The sequence below is a fragment of the Perna viridis genome, chromosome 7 (genome assembly GCF_037379345.1).
Source record: "Perna viridis isolate PV_CMFRI_1.1 ecotype Kerala chromosome 7, ASM3737934v1, whole genome shotgun sequence".
NCBI classification, from domain to species: domain Eukaryota; kingdom Metazoa; phylum Mollusca; class Bivalvia; order Mytilida; family Mytilidae; genus Perna; species Perna viridis.
In genome coordinates this window covers 30,381,508-30,395,295 of record NC_142451.1, presented here as the reverse complement: position 1 = coordinate 30,395,295, position 13,788 = coordinate 30,381,508, and the positions used below count along the sequence as shown (strand labels likewise).

At 31.8% G+C, this 13,788-nt stretch overlaps 1 protein-coding gene across 2 annotated transcripts in view; it reads left to right on the top strand.

Moving 5' to 3' along the window:
- Positions 1-13,788, top strand: part of LOC148612237 (small subunit processome component 20 homolog) — a 70,774-nt gene that overhangs the window by 35,379 nt on the left and 21,607 nt on the right. For both annotated transcript variants that reach the window (XM_088593494.1, XM_088593495.1), the window contains 17 exons: positions 587-740; positions 1,308-1,527; positions 2,110-2,289; positions 2,833-2,923; positions 3,584-3,669; positions 3,899-4,024; positions 4,844-5,010; positions 6,023-6,101; positions 6,560-6,755; positions 8,020-8,097; positions 8,461-8,540; positions 9,408-9,613; positions 10,925-11,054; positions 11,555-11,645; positions 12,130-12,203; positions 12,751-12,820; positions 13,448-13,501. In XM_088593494.1, the coding sequence (XP_088449620.1) occupies positions 587-740; positions 1,308-1,527; positions 2,110-2,289; positions 2,833-2,923; positions 3,584-3,669; positions 3,899-4,024; positions 4,844-5,010; positions 6,023-6,101; positions 6,560-6,755; positions 8,020-8,097; positions 8,461-8,540; positions 9,408-9,613; positions 10,925-11,054; positions 11,555-11,645; positions 12,130-12,203; positions 12,751-12,820; positions 13,448-13,501 (2,082 nt within the window). The remainder of the gene's footprint in view (positions 1-586; positions 741-1,307; positions 1,528-2,109; positions 2,290-2,832; positions 2,924-3,583; positions 3,670-3,898; positions 4,025-4,843; positions 5,011-6,022; positions 6,102-6,559; positions 6,756-8,019; positions 8,098-8,460; positions 8,541-9,407; positions 9,614-10,924; positions 11,055-11,554; positions 11,646-12,129; positions 12,204-12,750; positions 12,821-13,447; positions 13,502-13,788) is intronic.

Below are 13,788 nucleotides of genomic sequence, written 5' to 3'. Positions count from 1 at the left end.
ATAAAACAGGCATGGGTTCTATTCTTAAAAATCTGTTGCTACTATGTGCTCACTGTTAGTACAAATATTTTTGTTCACTGTACATAATCGAAGTTCCAAACATAGTGTTCTTACATTAATACATTTTTAGCCCACCTGGCTCTTTGGACCATGTGAGCTATTGCCATCACTTGGTGTCTGTCGTTGTCATCTTCATCATTAACTGTTTTTCAAAACTCTTCTCCTCTGATACTACAGGTCCAATTAGAACCAAATTAGTATGAATGTTCCTTAGTGTATTCTGCATAGAAATTCAGTGGGGATTTTTGATCTGTGGAAAAACTTGGCCACCTTTGCTAAAAATAGAATGTAGGGCATAAGACAAAAGTTTTTCACATGTATCTCAAAAAACATTTTATTAGAATTCTGACAGAGTAAAAGTGTTCAGCATGATTAGATCTATCTGTGGTAAGTTTTCATGTAAATCTGTTAAGCCATATTGGAGTTCCTTATGTGTGAGATTACATAATTTTTATATAAGAAAAATGAGGCTGCTTTTACAAAAATTAGTTTTATCTACATGTTACACTGTTTCAATATTTTCTAGGTTCCATTGAGATACCTCCTAGGTTGTCTTTTCCTGAATTTTAAGTATCTTTGGGAACCAATACAGAAACTGATAGCAACACATGCTACTGGTCTCAATAAGGAAGATTTCTGGTCCATCTTTATTGATCACCTCAAGTTATATTCAAAAACAGGTATGTATGTATTAGCTTGGCATGGTTAATAAACCTTAGAGATTATATATGAAGAAGTTTTTGAAGATAAATACAGAAATTTTCATCATCATTGTAGCCAACCATACATGACAATTATGTTACATTCTGTTTTTTATCAGTTGCAACAGTGTGTGAATATGACGTTAGAATGATGTCATCATGAACTTGCAGATCATTTTGATGTATCCATCTGCACCATGAAAACCCGTATTGGTCACTTTGTCATAGATTTCCTTCCCACTTTTGTCTACGTTGGATGTGATATTTTACTTTTGTTTCTTTATTCTTTGTACATGTTATTTTGGTTAGTTCATGTTTTTTGTTGTGTGTGTCTATTTTCTCTGTTTAGTCTTTATCCTTGGAATATATTCTTTTGATTACTGTTCCATTCTTGTTTTCCTTGATTACTCTTGCATCTTGTTATGTTAATGAAAGGTCGATTAACAGATGGGCAAAAAAACGTAATGTTGATCATCTAATTTAAAACATAAATAACTCTTTACTGTAAAGAATTTTCCTAAAACTTATTGAATTTTTTGCTTGTAGAGGACACTGTATCTGGTATCGAAAAGAAAGACACAAGCGTAAACATTGAAGGAACTGATATCTCTGACATATATTCTAGTCAAAAGACATCCCTTTCTTCAAAAGAGGATGTAGATTATAACAATTTTAGAATACAGATGTGGAGGACAATGCAACAGTTCCCCCAGTTATGTGAGAGCAAGTCTAGAGACATTGTTCCTACATTTTTGCAGTTTCTTGAGTAAGTTTGAAAGACAAGATTTACATATGTGCTAGAGTACCTTTTTGTTTGAAAAATTTTTAAATCTTTAATTGGTAATTAGGCATGAAATTAGTAGTTGTTATTTGTGTTATATGCTGAAACAAACTTTCAAAGATGGATATATGTATATTTTTGTTTATCCTTGTCTTAAGGCATTGTGGTCATTAAGGTTTACTGCTGTTTGTATGAAAGTGTCTAGGTTGGTCTCATAATTCACATCAATTTCAGCATCCCTATGGGGGAACAATTTGACATCTGACATGCAAATTCAGCTGGATGGGTGGTACCATACAGAATTTTTTTTTTTTTTTGCTCAGTCCCACATCATTTTCTTGTTTTGCCATAAAGTTTTAGTAAGAAAAACTCTTCAACCCTTTGTGGAAATGATTTGAAATTTGAATTAAAGATTCATGAAAAAGCTTTCAAATTTTTGTGATGTTCACTCCTTGTTTAATATTCATTTAAATCTTAGAGTTGTTAAGGATTATCGCTGCTCTATTAACATATTTTGTCCAGTTTATGAAATGGGATCTATCATATGCATTGTTTTAATTTTTGCAGACAAGAATATTATACATTTGATGATACTTGGGCAAAGTCACAAAATCTTTTGAAAGATAAACATGTAGATGATGAGAAAATGGAGGAAGATGATGAAGATGACGAAGAAGGTGATGATGTGAAGAAAGGAAAGAATAGTTCAAAGGGCAAAAACAAATCTTCAAGGAAACACATTGTTGGGTACGTAGTGTTAGGTCTTGTTCAGATGTTCAAAAAATATTTATTACAGTGTCAATTTTTTTGGTCAATTCCTTTGTAGAAAATAATTTCTTCCATCCCAAGCTTGTGAATACCATTGCATGTCACATTTAAAACCCTAGAAAGTGATTTAATTTCTGTAAGAGATTTCCTGCCAATTCACATTTTCCAATTTTTTCTTCAAATTACATTTGAGAAAACAATTTTCCTTCAGTCTGATCTTGACTTAGACAGACATTATTTTCTTCTGCTTCAAAGTGGAATTCTGCATTTTTTAAACCCAGAATTTACTGTTTACCTTTTTTTTTACCGTCTGTTTAATTACGATTTTGTCATTTTCCACATTTTGGTTGGCTCCATAAAAGTACATCTGTATAATCTATTTCACTATATATTGATAAACATGTTTTGTTTTCTTGTATGAGGTCATTTAAAAGGGTTGAACTTTTTTCATTGAGTTCTCATGTACTTATTATGAGATATATATGTACTTTTTTTCATTATGACTTTTTTTATATTTTTCAGTACCCTGTTGTCCCAGTTACAATTACTTTCACTGTTTACAAATCCTAAATCTCTGTACAGGGAGAAAGAACTCAAGGAGATCTATTTTGAGGTTTGTTATTAGTAATACAGAAACATTAAGTATCAGCTGTGATTTAATCAAAATTTAATGCTATATCTTAATACTTTATCCTCATCTTTGATTCCCCCCTTACTGCCTGATATGTTCTCTCTAATACAACTGTTACGATACTAGGAATTGTTTGCAATATCCCACAAATTAACTGAGGTTGTTGATGAATGGAATAATATCAGTTTCGAACATCTCCATATATCATCAAATCTGGCTTGATTGGGGTCCAAAATTCTATGTCTCAACATCCAAAACCTGTAAATAATCAAGTACTAGTAACTCATTTCATGTGAAATCAATTTATAAGCACAGCATGCAATCTAAGTTTTTCAATGCATATGCATGATTCCCTTCCCATTTCATAAATTTTGTTGTTGGGTATTTCAAAGCTTACTTAAAAGTGTGTTTACACTTGTTGAAGACCTTTTGGTGATCTCAGAAAGTATTTACTATTTTGTACTTGGGTTATACACTGGTGAATTTGTTGCATTTCACCATATCCATTCTTGTTTCTTCTTTCAGGTGGAGATCAAAAACTGTTGTCATAGGAACCAAAATATTTTGTAAATTTTGGTACCAATTATCAGTGCAATGATCATGTTGTATTCTCATGTTTACTTTTACTTGGTTTATTTTCAGTTTTTACGTCACAAGAATGGTGAGGTGCAGAAAGTGGTATTCAAATGTTTGATGTCATATAAACCTAAATATTTATCACCATACAGGTAAGTTGCTTGTCTCTTAAACCTTCAGTGGAGAAACTTTTTAATTGATTAGCAGTTACAATGTAACTTTCATTGATGCCAAATTTCACAAAAATCACTCTTGATTTTATGTATAAAAAATACTGTCTATGGGAGATTAATGTAAAGTATCTAGACTTTTATTTTGAGACCTTTTATTTTTGCAATTCCCTGAATCTTGCTAATATAGTGAAAATTCATACTATTTCAGGGAGAACTTTGAAAGACTGTTAGACGATAAGACATTTAAGAATGAGATAGTTGCCTTCAGTTTGGATGAAGAGACCAGTGTTATCAAACAAGATCACAGAGCAAAACTGTTGCCAGTATTGATGAGGTATATACATGCATGCAAAATAAAGGATAGACTGTTTAAGCATTACTTACAAAAGCAGTTACTTTTGATTTCATGACAATATCATGTGGAATATCTTGACAAGGACATGAACCTGAGTAGAGATATTTCATATGATATTGTATCAAATTCGCTGCTACACAGGCAAATATTTTTCTAGTGAAATTCATGTTAATCGAGCTTCACATGAAATTCATATGAAATTCACATGATTTTCATGTGAAATTCACTAACACGAATTTCATGTGAACATTTCGTGTGAATTTCACGTGAAGGCTCCATTCACCCGAATTTCACGTGAACTGTGTCATTTAGTTTATTTGTTCAATTCAGGTGAAAATCATGTGAAATAATTTTGCCTGTGTAAAACTATTAATCTGTTTTTCTGTAATCCAATTATATGGCATTTTTAATCATTTTGGAGTTCTAGTAGTGATGCTGCACACTGTTGATGCATGAAGTCATTTTTATTCTAAACTCTTGATCTGATCATGTCACAATCACTCCCAATGTTTTGACAGATATTTTCGATTATCTTGTCATGTCATACCAGTCAAAGGAAATAGATAGAGATTACTGATAACCGGTTTGATCTGGTTTTCCTGTTTAAATATTTTACTTTATATTATTTCTCTGCTACAGTGGAATGGAGGGGCTAACTTATGGTCCATATATATCTATCAATGACAGGTATTTTGTTAATGCAACTCCTCTGAGGCTGACTATCCGATTTTTTAAAAACTTTTGTAGGGTGATTCAACAGTATATGTGCTGTTTAAATAACTGTTTATTATCTTCCAGAATTCTATATGGTAAAATGTTGAGTAAGACAGGAAAGGACTCCTCAGGGAAGGCCAAGAGTAACTACAGGAGGACGATAGTGTTTAAATTTATCATTGGATGTGAGACCAGTGAGATATGTCTGTTCTTAGATATGGTCTTCTCATCATTTACATCTTATACATCAGGTAAATCTCTTTACTGTGGTTACATATTCTTTATTTAACTTGGTAAAAACTGAAATATATACTGAATATAACATGTCAAAATCTGTATCACGTGGTATAAACCCGACATTCCTATATCACCACAAGGGCCACCAGCCGCAGGGTGATGTAGGTCGAGGGTTGATACCACATGTGATACAGATTTTAACATGTCATGTTCATTATATCATATATTTTAACTATACTTTAAATATGGTTGGTGAAGGGGTGTGATATAGGGTATGCGATATAGGTCTAGGGGTGTGATATAGGGTATGCAATATAGGTCTAGGGGTGTGATATAGGATATGCGATATAGGTCTAGGGGTGTGATATAGGGTATGCGATATAGGTTTAGAGGTGTAATATAGGGTATGCAATATTGGTTCAGAGGTGTGATATAGGGTATATGGTACAGGTTTTAAACAAACGCTTAAAACTCTTATACAAAAAGGGTATATTTTTATCTAAATATATGATGTACTTTAAAAATTTTGTGATACAGCTTGATGGACAGTCATACTTTTTTATCTCTTTGAAAATCATGAAAAAATTGCAGCAAGACAATTTCCTTGCTTAAAATAGAACATTGATTTCTCTTGGTATGAGGGTTTTAATTTTAGTATACTCTGCATACAAATTTTGAATTGTAGATTATCTTTCAGTCAGTTGGTCAGTCTGTCTGACATGAATAAAGCAATAAATATTTCTTTCCCATTAAAAAAAAAAACAGTTATAAAATTTATGAAAATAGCATATTTTTATGTGTAAGTGCATGCATTAAAATGTGATTAAGGGTATTTTTATGAGCCTCCTGTTGGGCCCCCTTAGGTGATTCTCTGGATCGAGCATTGTATTATGAGAAACTTAATATATATGTACTTCTCGAAATATATCATAATATAGGTGAGTATGGATTGTGCAGAATAGACACTGCTACATTCACATGTTAACCTGTCTGTTCAAAATTTGGCTCAATCAAATATATTTTCAGGTGATATTTTAAGTAATGTAAAGAGCATATTGGACTCCTTGGATTTGTCAACAGTGACTCCTGTTAGGAAAATGGCTGGGTAAGTTTTTTTTTTGTTCATTTGAAGATATTGGAATTAGGAATTCTAAGTATATGATATTCCATTTCCGCTTGATAAGTTTGTCTACTAATCATAAGCAGACTGTTGCAAGAAGTATCTATTGAATGAAGCAGATAGCATAATTTATGTAGAGAATAGATCCAGTGGAATAAAATTATTATAAAGGCCCCAATTTGTACAGTCTCCAAATAACATCTATGTCTAGTGAATGTATATAAAACTAACTGTTTAATTATTTTTTTTTTGCATCCTCAACCTTCCTTTGTCAGTTTATGATAGGAGTTACAATGTTAGAGAATAGTTAAAGGTGACCAAATATGTGCCTCCATCAGCAATGTAATAAGGTTCCCTTTGATATATAAATATAATTGGAAATTTGAATAGCACTGCCACAATTTAAATGATAACAGTTTCATTTTGCTCATTTTTTTTTCTAGTTGCCTTCATTCTATTGATCTGATCATTACAAAACTTGGACACAGGATCGATGATTACCTGGATTCTTTATTGAAGATACTACTGTGTGTTACAGCTACTACTGTTCGATGTTTAGAGCATAGGGAAGAATTATCTCCCTTTGTAATTACACCACTCAAAAACATCAGACAGATGTGTATAAATAAAACCACACAGGTAGGTTTGTGAAAATATGGATGTGACTGGCTGATTGTAATTTAAATGCCATTTTCCTTGTTGTATATTAATCAATAAATTGTATTAGCCCAGTCTTTAGCATTACTGAGCTAACATGAAGAAAAAATACATGTTTTTGACAGTTGATTCATAAGTGATAGAGAATGAGAGTTAAAGATAATAAATATATTCCATTAATGACATGTGAATCATTAAAGGTGAACAATATCCGTGTCATGCTGGAAATTATTGATAAAAAACAAAATGAAGGTAAAATGTTTGAGTTCTTGCATTGTTTGCTTAGAAGGATTTTATATTTTTTTCCCCTTGAACTTATATGTTTGTCTTCTAGCTGAAGTAGAGTTCGTTTATAACGAATCTCAGGGGACTGTCATATGCATCGTTTGTTATATCAGAAACTTTTTTTTTCAAAATTAGGATTATCTCCCCTTTTAATTGTTTTGTAATGTGTATTATAAATGATGAATAAAAAAGAAAACAATTGTTTTTGTGCAGTTGTAGTTGTTTTTATAAACTCTTTTTATAAACTCCCATACTTTCTTTTATCAGTGTACGTACTAACTCGTGGGGTGCCTGGGCGAGACCCCAAACAAATTGTTACATAGTATCAAGATCAGTTTCCTTTCTTTTCAATTTGGTGAAGAATTTTATTCATGAAATCTTTTCTAGTCTGCAGTAATTCGTCCGCTTGAAGCATGAAAAACTATTGTTTTGATGGAACTACCAACAAAGGCAATCATTAGATCAAAAGTGATAAAAGTTCACAATCTGGGATGTTCTTTGGCTAAATTTTTCAATGGCTTGGGTGTCATTATTTGATTGATATTTTCATGAGTTATAAAACAAAAATACAGGTAAGATTAGCTGATCTTGTGTGTGTTCATCAACAGTGAAATTGTTTCTTAATTAATTACCGTGAGTACATGTAGCAGACAACTGGTGTCTGATGTTTACATAACAATTAAATTCACCCTTCGTTTTATCTAGGTAAACTTCAGCAATAAATCTTTCGCCATGCCCTAAAAAATACTTCGTTACATCCCTGATTTTGCTACAACGAATTTGTTATATCAATGACGAAATGCATTAGTTTTAAAACACTAGGACGTGGAAATATGTTCTAATTCGTTATAAACCTGAATTCGTTATAAGCCTATACGTTATAAGTGAACACTATTGTATGTTATTTGTTTATGTGTGTACTGATGTTCTATTTTTATGTATATTTAAATCTTCTTTTCAGTTCTTTGAAGATTTTGTGAATTATAAGTTTACTGAAAGAGAATTGGATGCAGTATTCAGTGTAGCCATTTGGCCTCAGGCAAGTGACTCATTGATGGATCTGGGCGAGTTTTGTTAATTTTTTGCATTATATGGGCAAAATTGACTATAAACAATAGCATGGAACCCCCCTTTTCATCACTTTCTTTTTTAAATATCTGGATTTGTGTCTGTGACTGGTATTGCCACATTAAGACAATCTAAAAAGATGATTAAAATGTTGTAAAAGCAGTTCTTTTTCAATCCAACAGCTTAATGCCCTGGTAACCAAGTTTAATGGCATAAAGATAGCTCTTTTTCAGTGCTATTTAATTATTTTGGTTGGTTACTTCCAATTGGGTCATCAGTATTATATCAACACTAATTGTAGGTAGAAGATAAATAAATGTTATTTTGTTTTTAGTTGCCAAAATTGACATTTGAAGGAATATACCACCAAACTCCATTGATGAAGATGTTCAATGTTTGGTCACTGCAGAGCAGGTTTGTTCATGCTTTTATCTTTCTTTGATCCTTATTGATGTGAGAAATTTTAGTGCAGTATCAATAGAGCAGCATTGTAGTAAAAAGAATGGTAACTGTAATTATAACTACATTCTAGAACTGGAACTTCCTGAGACAAAGATAATAATAGTAGGATAATTAATTGGAAGGAGAGAATAACCAAAATATGAACACAAGTGCTGAAGAACGCCTGGATTTAATGAGTGCGGAACTTGTTCCATGGCAGAGTTAAATCTTTATGCATTCTTGGCACAAATGATCATAATTTGGTTATTCACAATAACCATTTGATTATCCTATTTATTATATAGATATTCTCCATTATTCACTGCTGTTTTCAAAAAAGTTTTGGCGGTAGAAAGTACGAGAGTGAAATTACCAAATTTATTTCACAGTGTGAATTATCGATTTTTTTACATTGGGAACATGCAGTAAATCACTGCTGTCTATATAATAACAATAAAAAACAGCAGAGAAGATTTAAACTGCAATCAAATAGTAACATGCATGAAAAATAAAAAGATGAGCAACCCAAACTCTTTGAAATAGTGGAAGTGCAGATCAGATGCACTGATATGGTAAATGCTCTCTGCTTCTCTAGAAATACCCACTGTCTTGTGCGTTACTTGTGACAGAGAAATGTGAGGAGTTTGAGGCAATTGTAAGATATTGTCTTATTGGAAGCTTGTTCTTTCTGTGAAACAGGTTAAAAAATAAATAATGAAAATAATGTCAGATCAACATGCAAAACTGCAGCATTTTAAAAATTGATCATTTTGACAAGGACTCTATAAAGCTGACAATTTCTTCGAAATAAATTTTAGTAATATTTCATTTTTCTTGCAGATACTTTCTGCTATTGGTGAAATACAAAGGAGAGGACACCACTATGAATCCACTGGAATATATTTTTAAACTATTGAATACCCAGCAGGCCAGTAAGGAAGTGAAGAGTTATATTGTACAGATGATTTATAATTTACTGTCGTCTGTAGAAGAGACAGCTCCTATCAGTGTGGGACCTTGCTGTTTTGATGTAGGGTCCACAAAAGGTAACTTCTTGTTTCAATTGATAAAATGAAACACTGAACTACTGCAGCTTTTTTAAGTGGCAGTCTTTATACAGAAAGGTGATTCATGCATGTTGAAAACCCACTGAACCCACTTTTATTTCTTGTTCAAACACACTAACAGATCACATTAACAGTCTTTGTACTTCATTAAGTAGCAGTCTTTCTAAATATCAGACAGAAGGTGATTCATGCATGTCAAAAACCCACCAAAATCAGTTTTATTTCTTGTTCAGACACATTTACTAATCATGTAGCCAGTCATAGTTTTTCATTTGGGTGTTGCACTTTTGAGATAAAAATTATATAGATTGTACATAAAATTTGCACTTTGCAAGAGTTATCTTTCTTGATTTGGTTGCTTTTAGTGGGAGGTAAATGTATGATTTTCTAAAAAGTGCAAATCTGAATACAGAAAAGGTTGTTGTGTGAAAGTATAGCATATGTAGACTGAAAAAGCATTGTCTGTTTGGTGGGTTTTCTTGACCATGAATCTCTTTACTGTTGACAGTGTCTGAATTTTATGCAGACTGGTACTTAAATTGTTCTGCTTGTATAGATTGTACATGAATTTTGCAAGAGTTATCGTACTTGATTTGGCTTGATTTGGTTGATTTAAGTGGGAGATGAGTGTATAATTTTCACAAAAATACAGGTCTGACTACAGAAAGGATTATCACTACTTTAAAATAAGGGTACGTAGACTATAAAAGCATCTCTTTTTTGGTTAGTTTTTCTACATTATGAATCACTTAACCATTGGCACTGTCTGAATTTTTATATGGAGTGATACTTAAGTATGGTAGAAACAGGTGAATTCCAAACCTACACTTTTGTAGACTTTTGATTATTATTAAATTTGCTTTTCAAAGATCATTATAACCTCGTTTAAATTAGTAGGTATTTATTGATCTTGTTGTCTGTCGGTTTTCATATGTGAAAAACATTCCTAAACGCTGAAGCATTACCTAACAAAAACAAATAACACACATAACAACAACTTGGTGCAAATTTCTTTCAAAAATGGTTTATATGAAGTTCATATGATAAACATATGAATTCTTGTCCTAAACCCACATTTCCATGTCTTATAACATATGAAATATGGAAGCAAATGCTGCATTATATCCTGTGTAAGTGAGAGAAATAGAATCAAGTAAAATTTGACTAGTCTTAAGTTTACCACAAAGAGCTGTTTTTTACTATGGGTTTATAACTTTCAAGTCTCATTTAATTATCTTTGTAAACTAGCCTCATGTTGTATTATCTCCCCTTTCCCTCCCTTTTTTTCAGAAGATCAACAATTAGGTGTACAGCTATTGATCCCACATGTATCTGCCATATTACAGTATATACAGAGTAGTGTGGTTGGGGTCAAATTAAAGAATAGACAGGTCAATAAAGAGCTTGAAATTTTGTCAAGGTGAGAATGATGTGAAGGGCCATGAAATTGTTATGGTGCGTGAACATATTTTAAATACTTCAGTTTGGGGGTGTAATGCCAGAGTTGTTAAGTACTCGACTAGAACTCATGACATGAAATCTAACCCATATTTGAGTCCAATTTCAAGCAAGTTTAAGGGCTAACTGTATATATTGGGTTTTATTAGAGATGTTTTTGAGAGTTTTTATTTTTATGAGATTTGGTTCCTTATAGTACATTTGACTTGTAAAAAGTTTACAGAAGTGTAGTACTTTGTTATTTGATAGTTTTTGTACTGTGAACTCTGATTTTATTGCAAAAATAATGTGACAGGGATGTAATCTCAACTGAAACTCGCATTTTGGACTTTCAAATATTAATGCAGCAAGATAAGTCTAGATATTGCAAACATTAAATGCCTATTTATGTCTAAAGTTACAGAATTGCAATAATTATTGCACATGATAGCATTTGAATTTACAGTATTACATATTTTGTAGATTGAGTGAGTTTGTAACAGACCAGTCACAGTGTACAACTCTGGTGTCCTTACTTCTACCCTTCCTGTCAGAAGCTGTTAACAAGGCACAGGTATTGGTTTTATGAACTTTTCAAATCAAAGTTTTCCTCACATCTGCAATTTCCTGCAATCTGATTGAATAGTATTTATGTTGAAGATAGATTGAGAGAAAAACTTCATTGTCACATTTCACATTTCATTTTTGGTTTTTTTTTTTGGTTTTTTTTGCTGCATGAATAGTGTAGATTTACTCAGTCAAATTTGCTCAAGAACATGATTTTAGATAGTTTCTTAGCATTTTGTTAATTAGGGCTGTTCCATTTAAAGATGTGAGGTACCGGGAGAAGACACTTTTTCACCAGTCAAACCACCCATAGAGGTTCAGTTGATAATTTGTATTAAACTTCATATTTTGTCAAGAGATCAGAACACCCCGCCCATATTACAAAGAAGAAAAGTGCCTTCCATTATCCCTCATATGTTTTACTGGAACAGCCTTTTAGAAAAAATGTTCAAATATGTAATCATTGATAAACAATGATATCTTTTTTTTAGAGTGTAGAGAATGATTTGTTGAGAAGTGTAAAAAATCTTTTCCATCTGGTGCCAAATAAACAAGAAATGTTCAAGTATGTATATAATTTTAATAGGCAGACCAACAAAGCTTTCAGTCTGTATATATACCCCACTCTTTGGCTTTGACTAAAATGTGAAGACTAGGGTAAGGGACATAACTCTTGGCAATCAGTGATAAGTTTGTATCATATTCAATTTCACCAAAGCCTTTCAAGCTTTCATTAAAACAGAATGAAATCAATCCAAGTTACTTTGATGCTTACATGAGATTGATGTGAAATGATATATACAAACGTTCCAATGATTTGTAAGAATTGTGTTACTAATCTTTGGTTTACCTCCTTAAGCACTAATGTCAGCAATGACAAATTTTCTTAAAATCATTGAACTTAGATTTATTTTTTATGCATGGTGTTTATTGTAGTCATTTTGGATGACCTCATCATCTCATTACTTCATTGCAGCATGTTTAGGAAAAAATTATAATATGTGAACTGAATGTATCTTTGAGTAAGAGCTGAATTTAAGTGATTGTCAAACTTTTTAAACCTGCTGAATAAAAGATTGGATTATATGCTGCATTTAATATTTCTTTGTTAGGGATGTGTGCAATTTATGTGGCCACATTACGAGTAAGACTGGGAGGACATTGATTGCTGAAATACTCAAGGTGAGGCAGTTTGGTTTTTTATTTGAAGGAAAGCTTTAAAGCTCTATATTTATAGAAATGTGTTTCCATCAGTTTTGTGTCAGGTTTTGATTACATATGATTGAAATAAGAATGAAAATTTAAATTAAATTTGAAGTTTTGTGAAATCAAAGAGTGTCACTTTGGCTGTTTACCCCTGATGTTAATGTCTTCATATTTATTAAAAGATCAAAAAGATTTCTGTTCTAATATTATGAATGTAAAATCAGTGTCGCACAAGAATAGTGCATCTGTCTGTGCCCTTTATATTTATCTTTAGTTTTATACATATATTTCTGAAACGTTTTATTTTTTTTGTTTCATTGTGGTGTTGTTTTTTGTTTGTTTGTTTGTTTTTTTTTTCATTGTCCTGTAAAATCTAATTCAAATTTTTTTTTATATTCATAATGATTTAATGCATGTCCTCAATGTTCTAATTTATGTACTGTATATTACTGTTGGTAAAACTTGTGTCCCTTTTGTGAAGTTAACAAATAAAATTGTTGCAAACTAAACTCCTTATTAATATACAACTATTACGAATTCCGAACTTTTTAATGCATTAAAGCACTGCATTGTTTTTTTTTTTTACTTTTTTCATTATTACAGGTGATCAGTGATGGGAATGAAAATTTGGAAAAAATAGCTCACTTGGTTACTGAGGTAAAATATAATAATACACATATTCTATCTTTTTTTAACTTGTACATATAAATTTCTTAAGAAATGGCAATAAGTGAAAAGTGATTTGTCTGAACTTTCATAGACATTTATTTGAATTTTATTGGCAACCATGAATCAAAGAAAAATTTTACTTAACCTTAAATTCTTACTATCGTTCATGTTAGCTTAATTTTGGACCCTTTGAACCCATGCTGTTTTAACATCCTACTTGGAGCTAAGTCTCAAAGAAGTTCAAAACATCAGTCACGTTTAACAGTGGTGAAAAT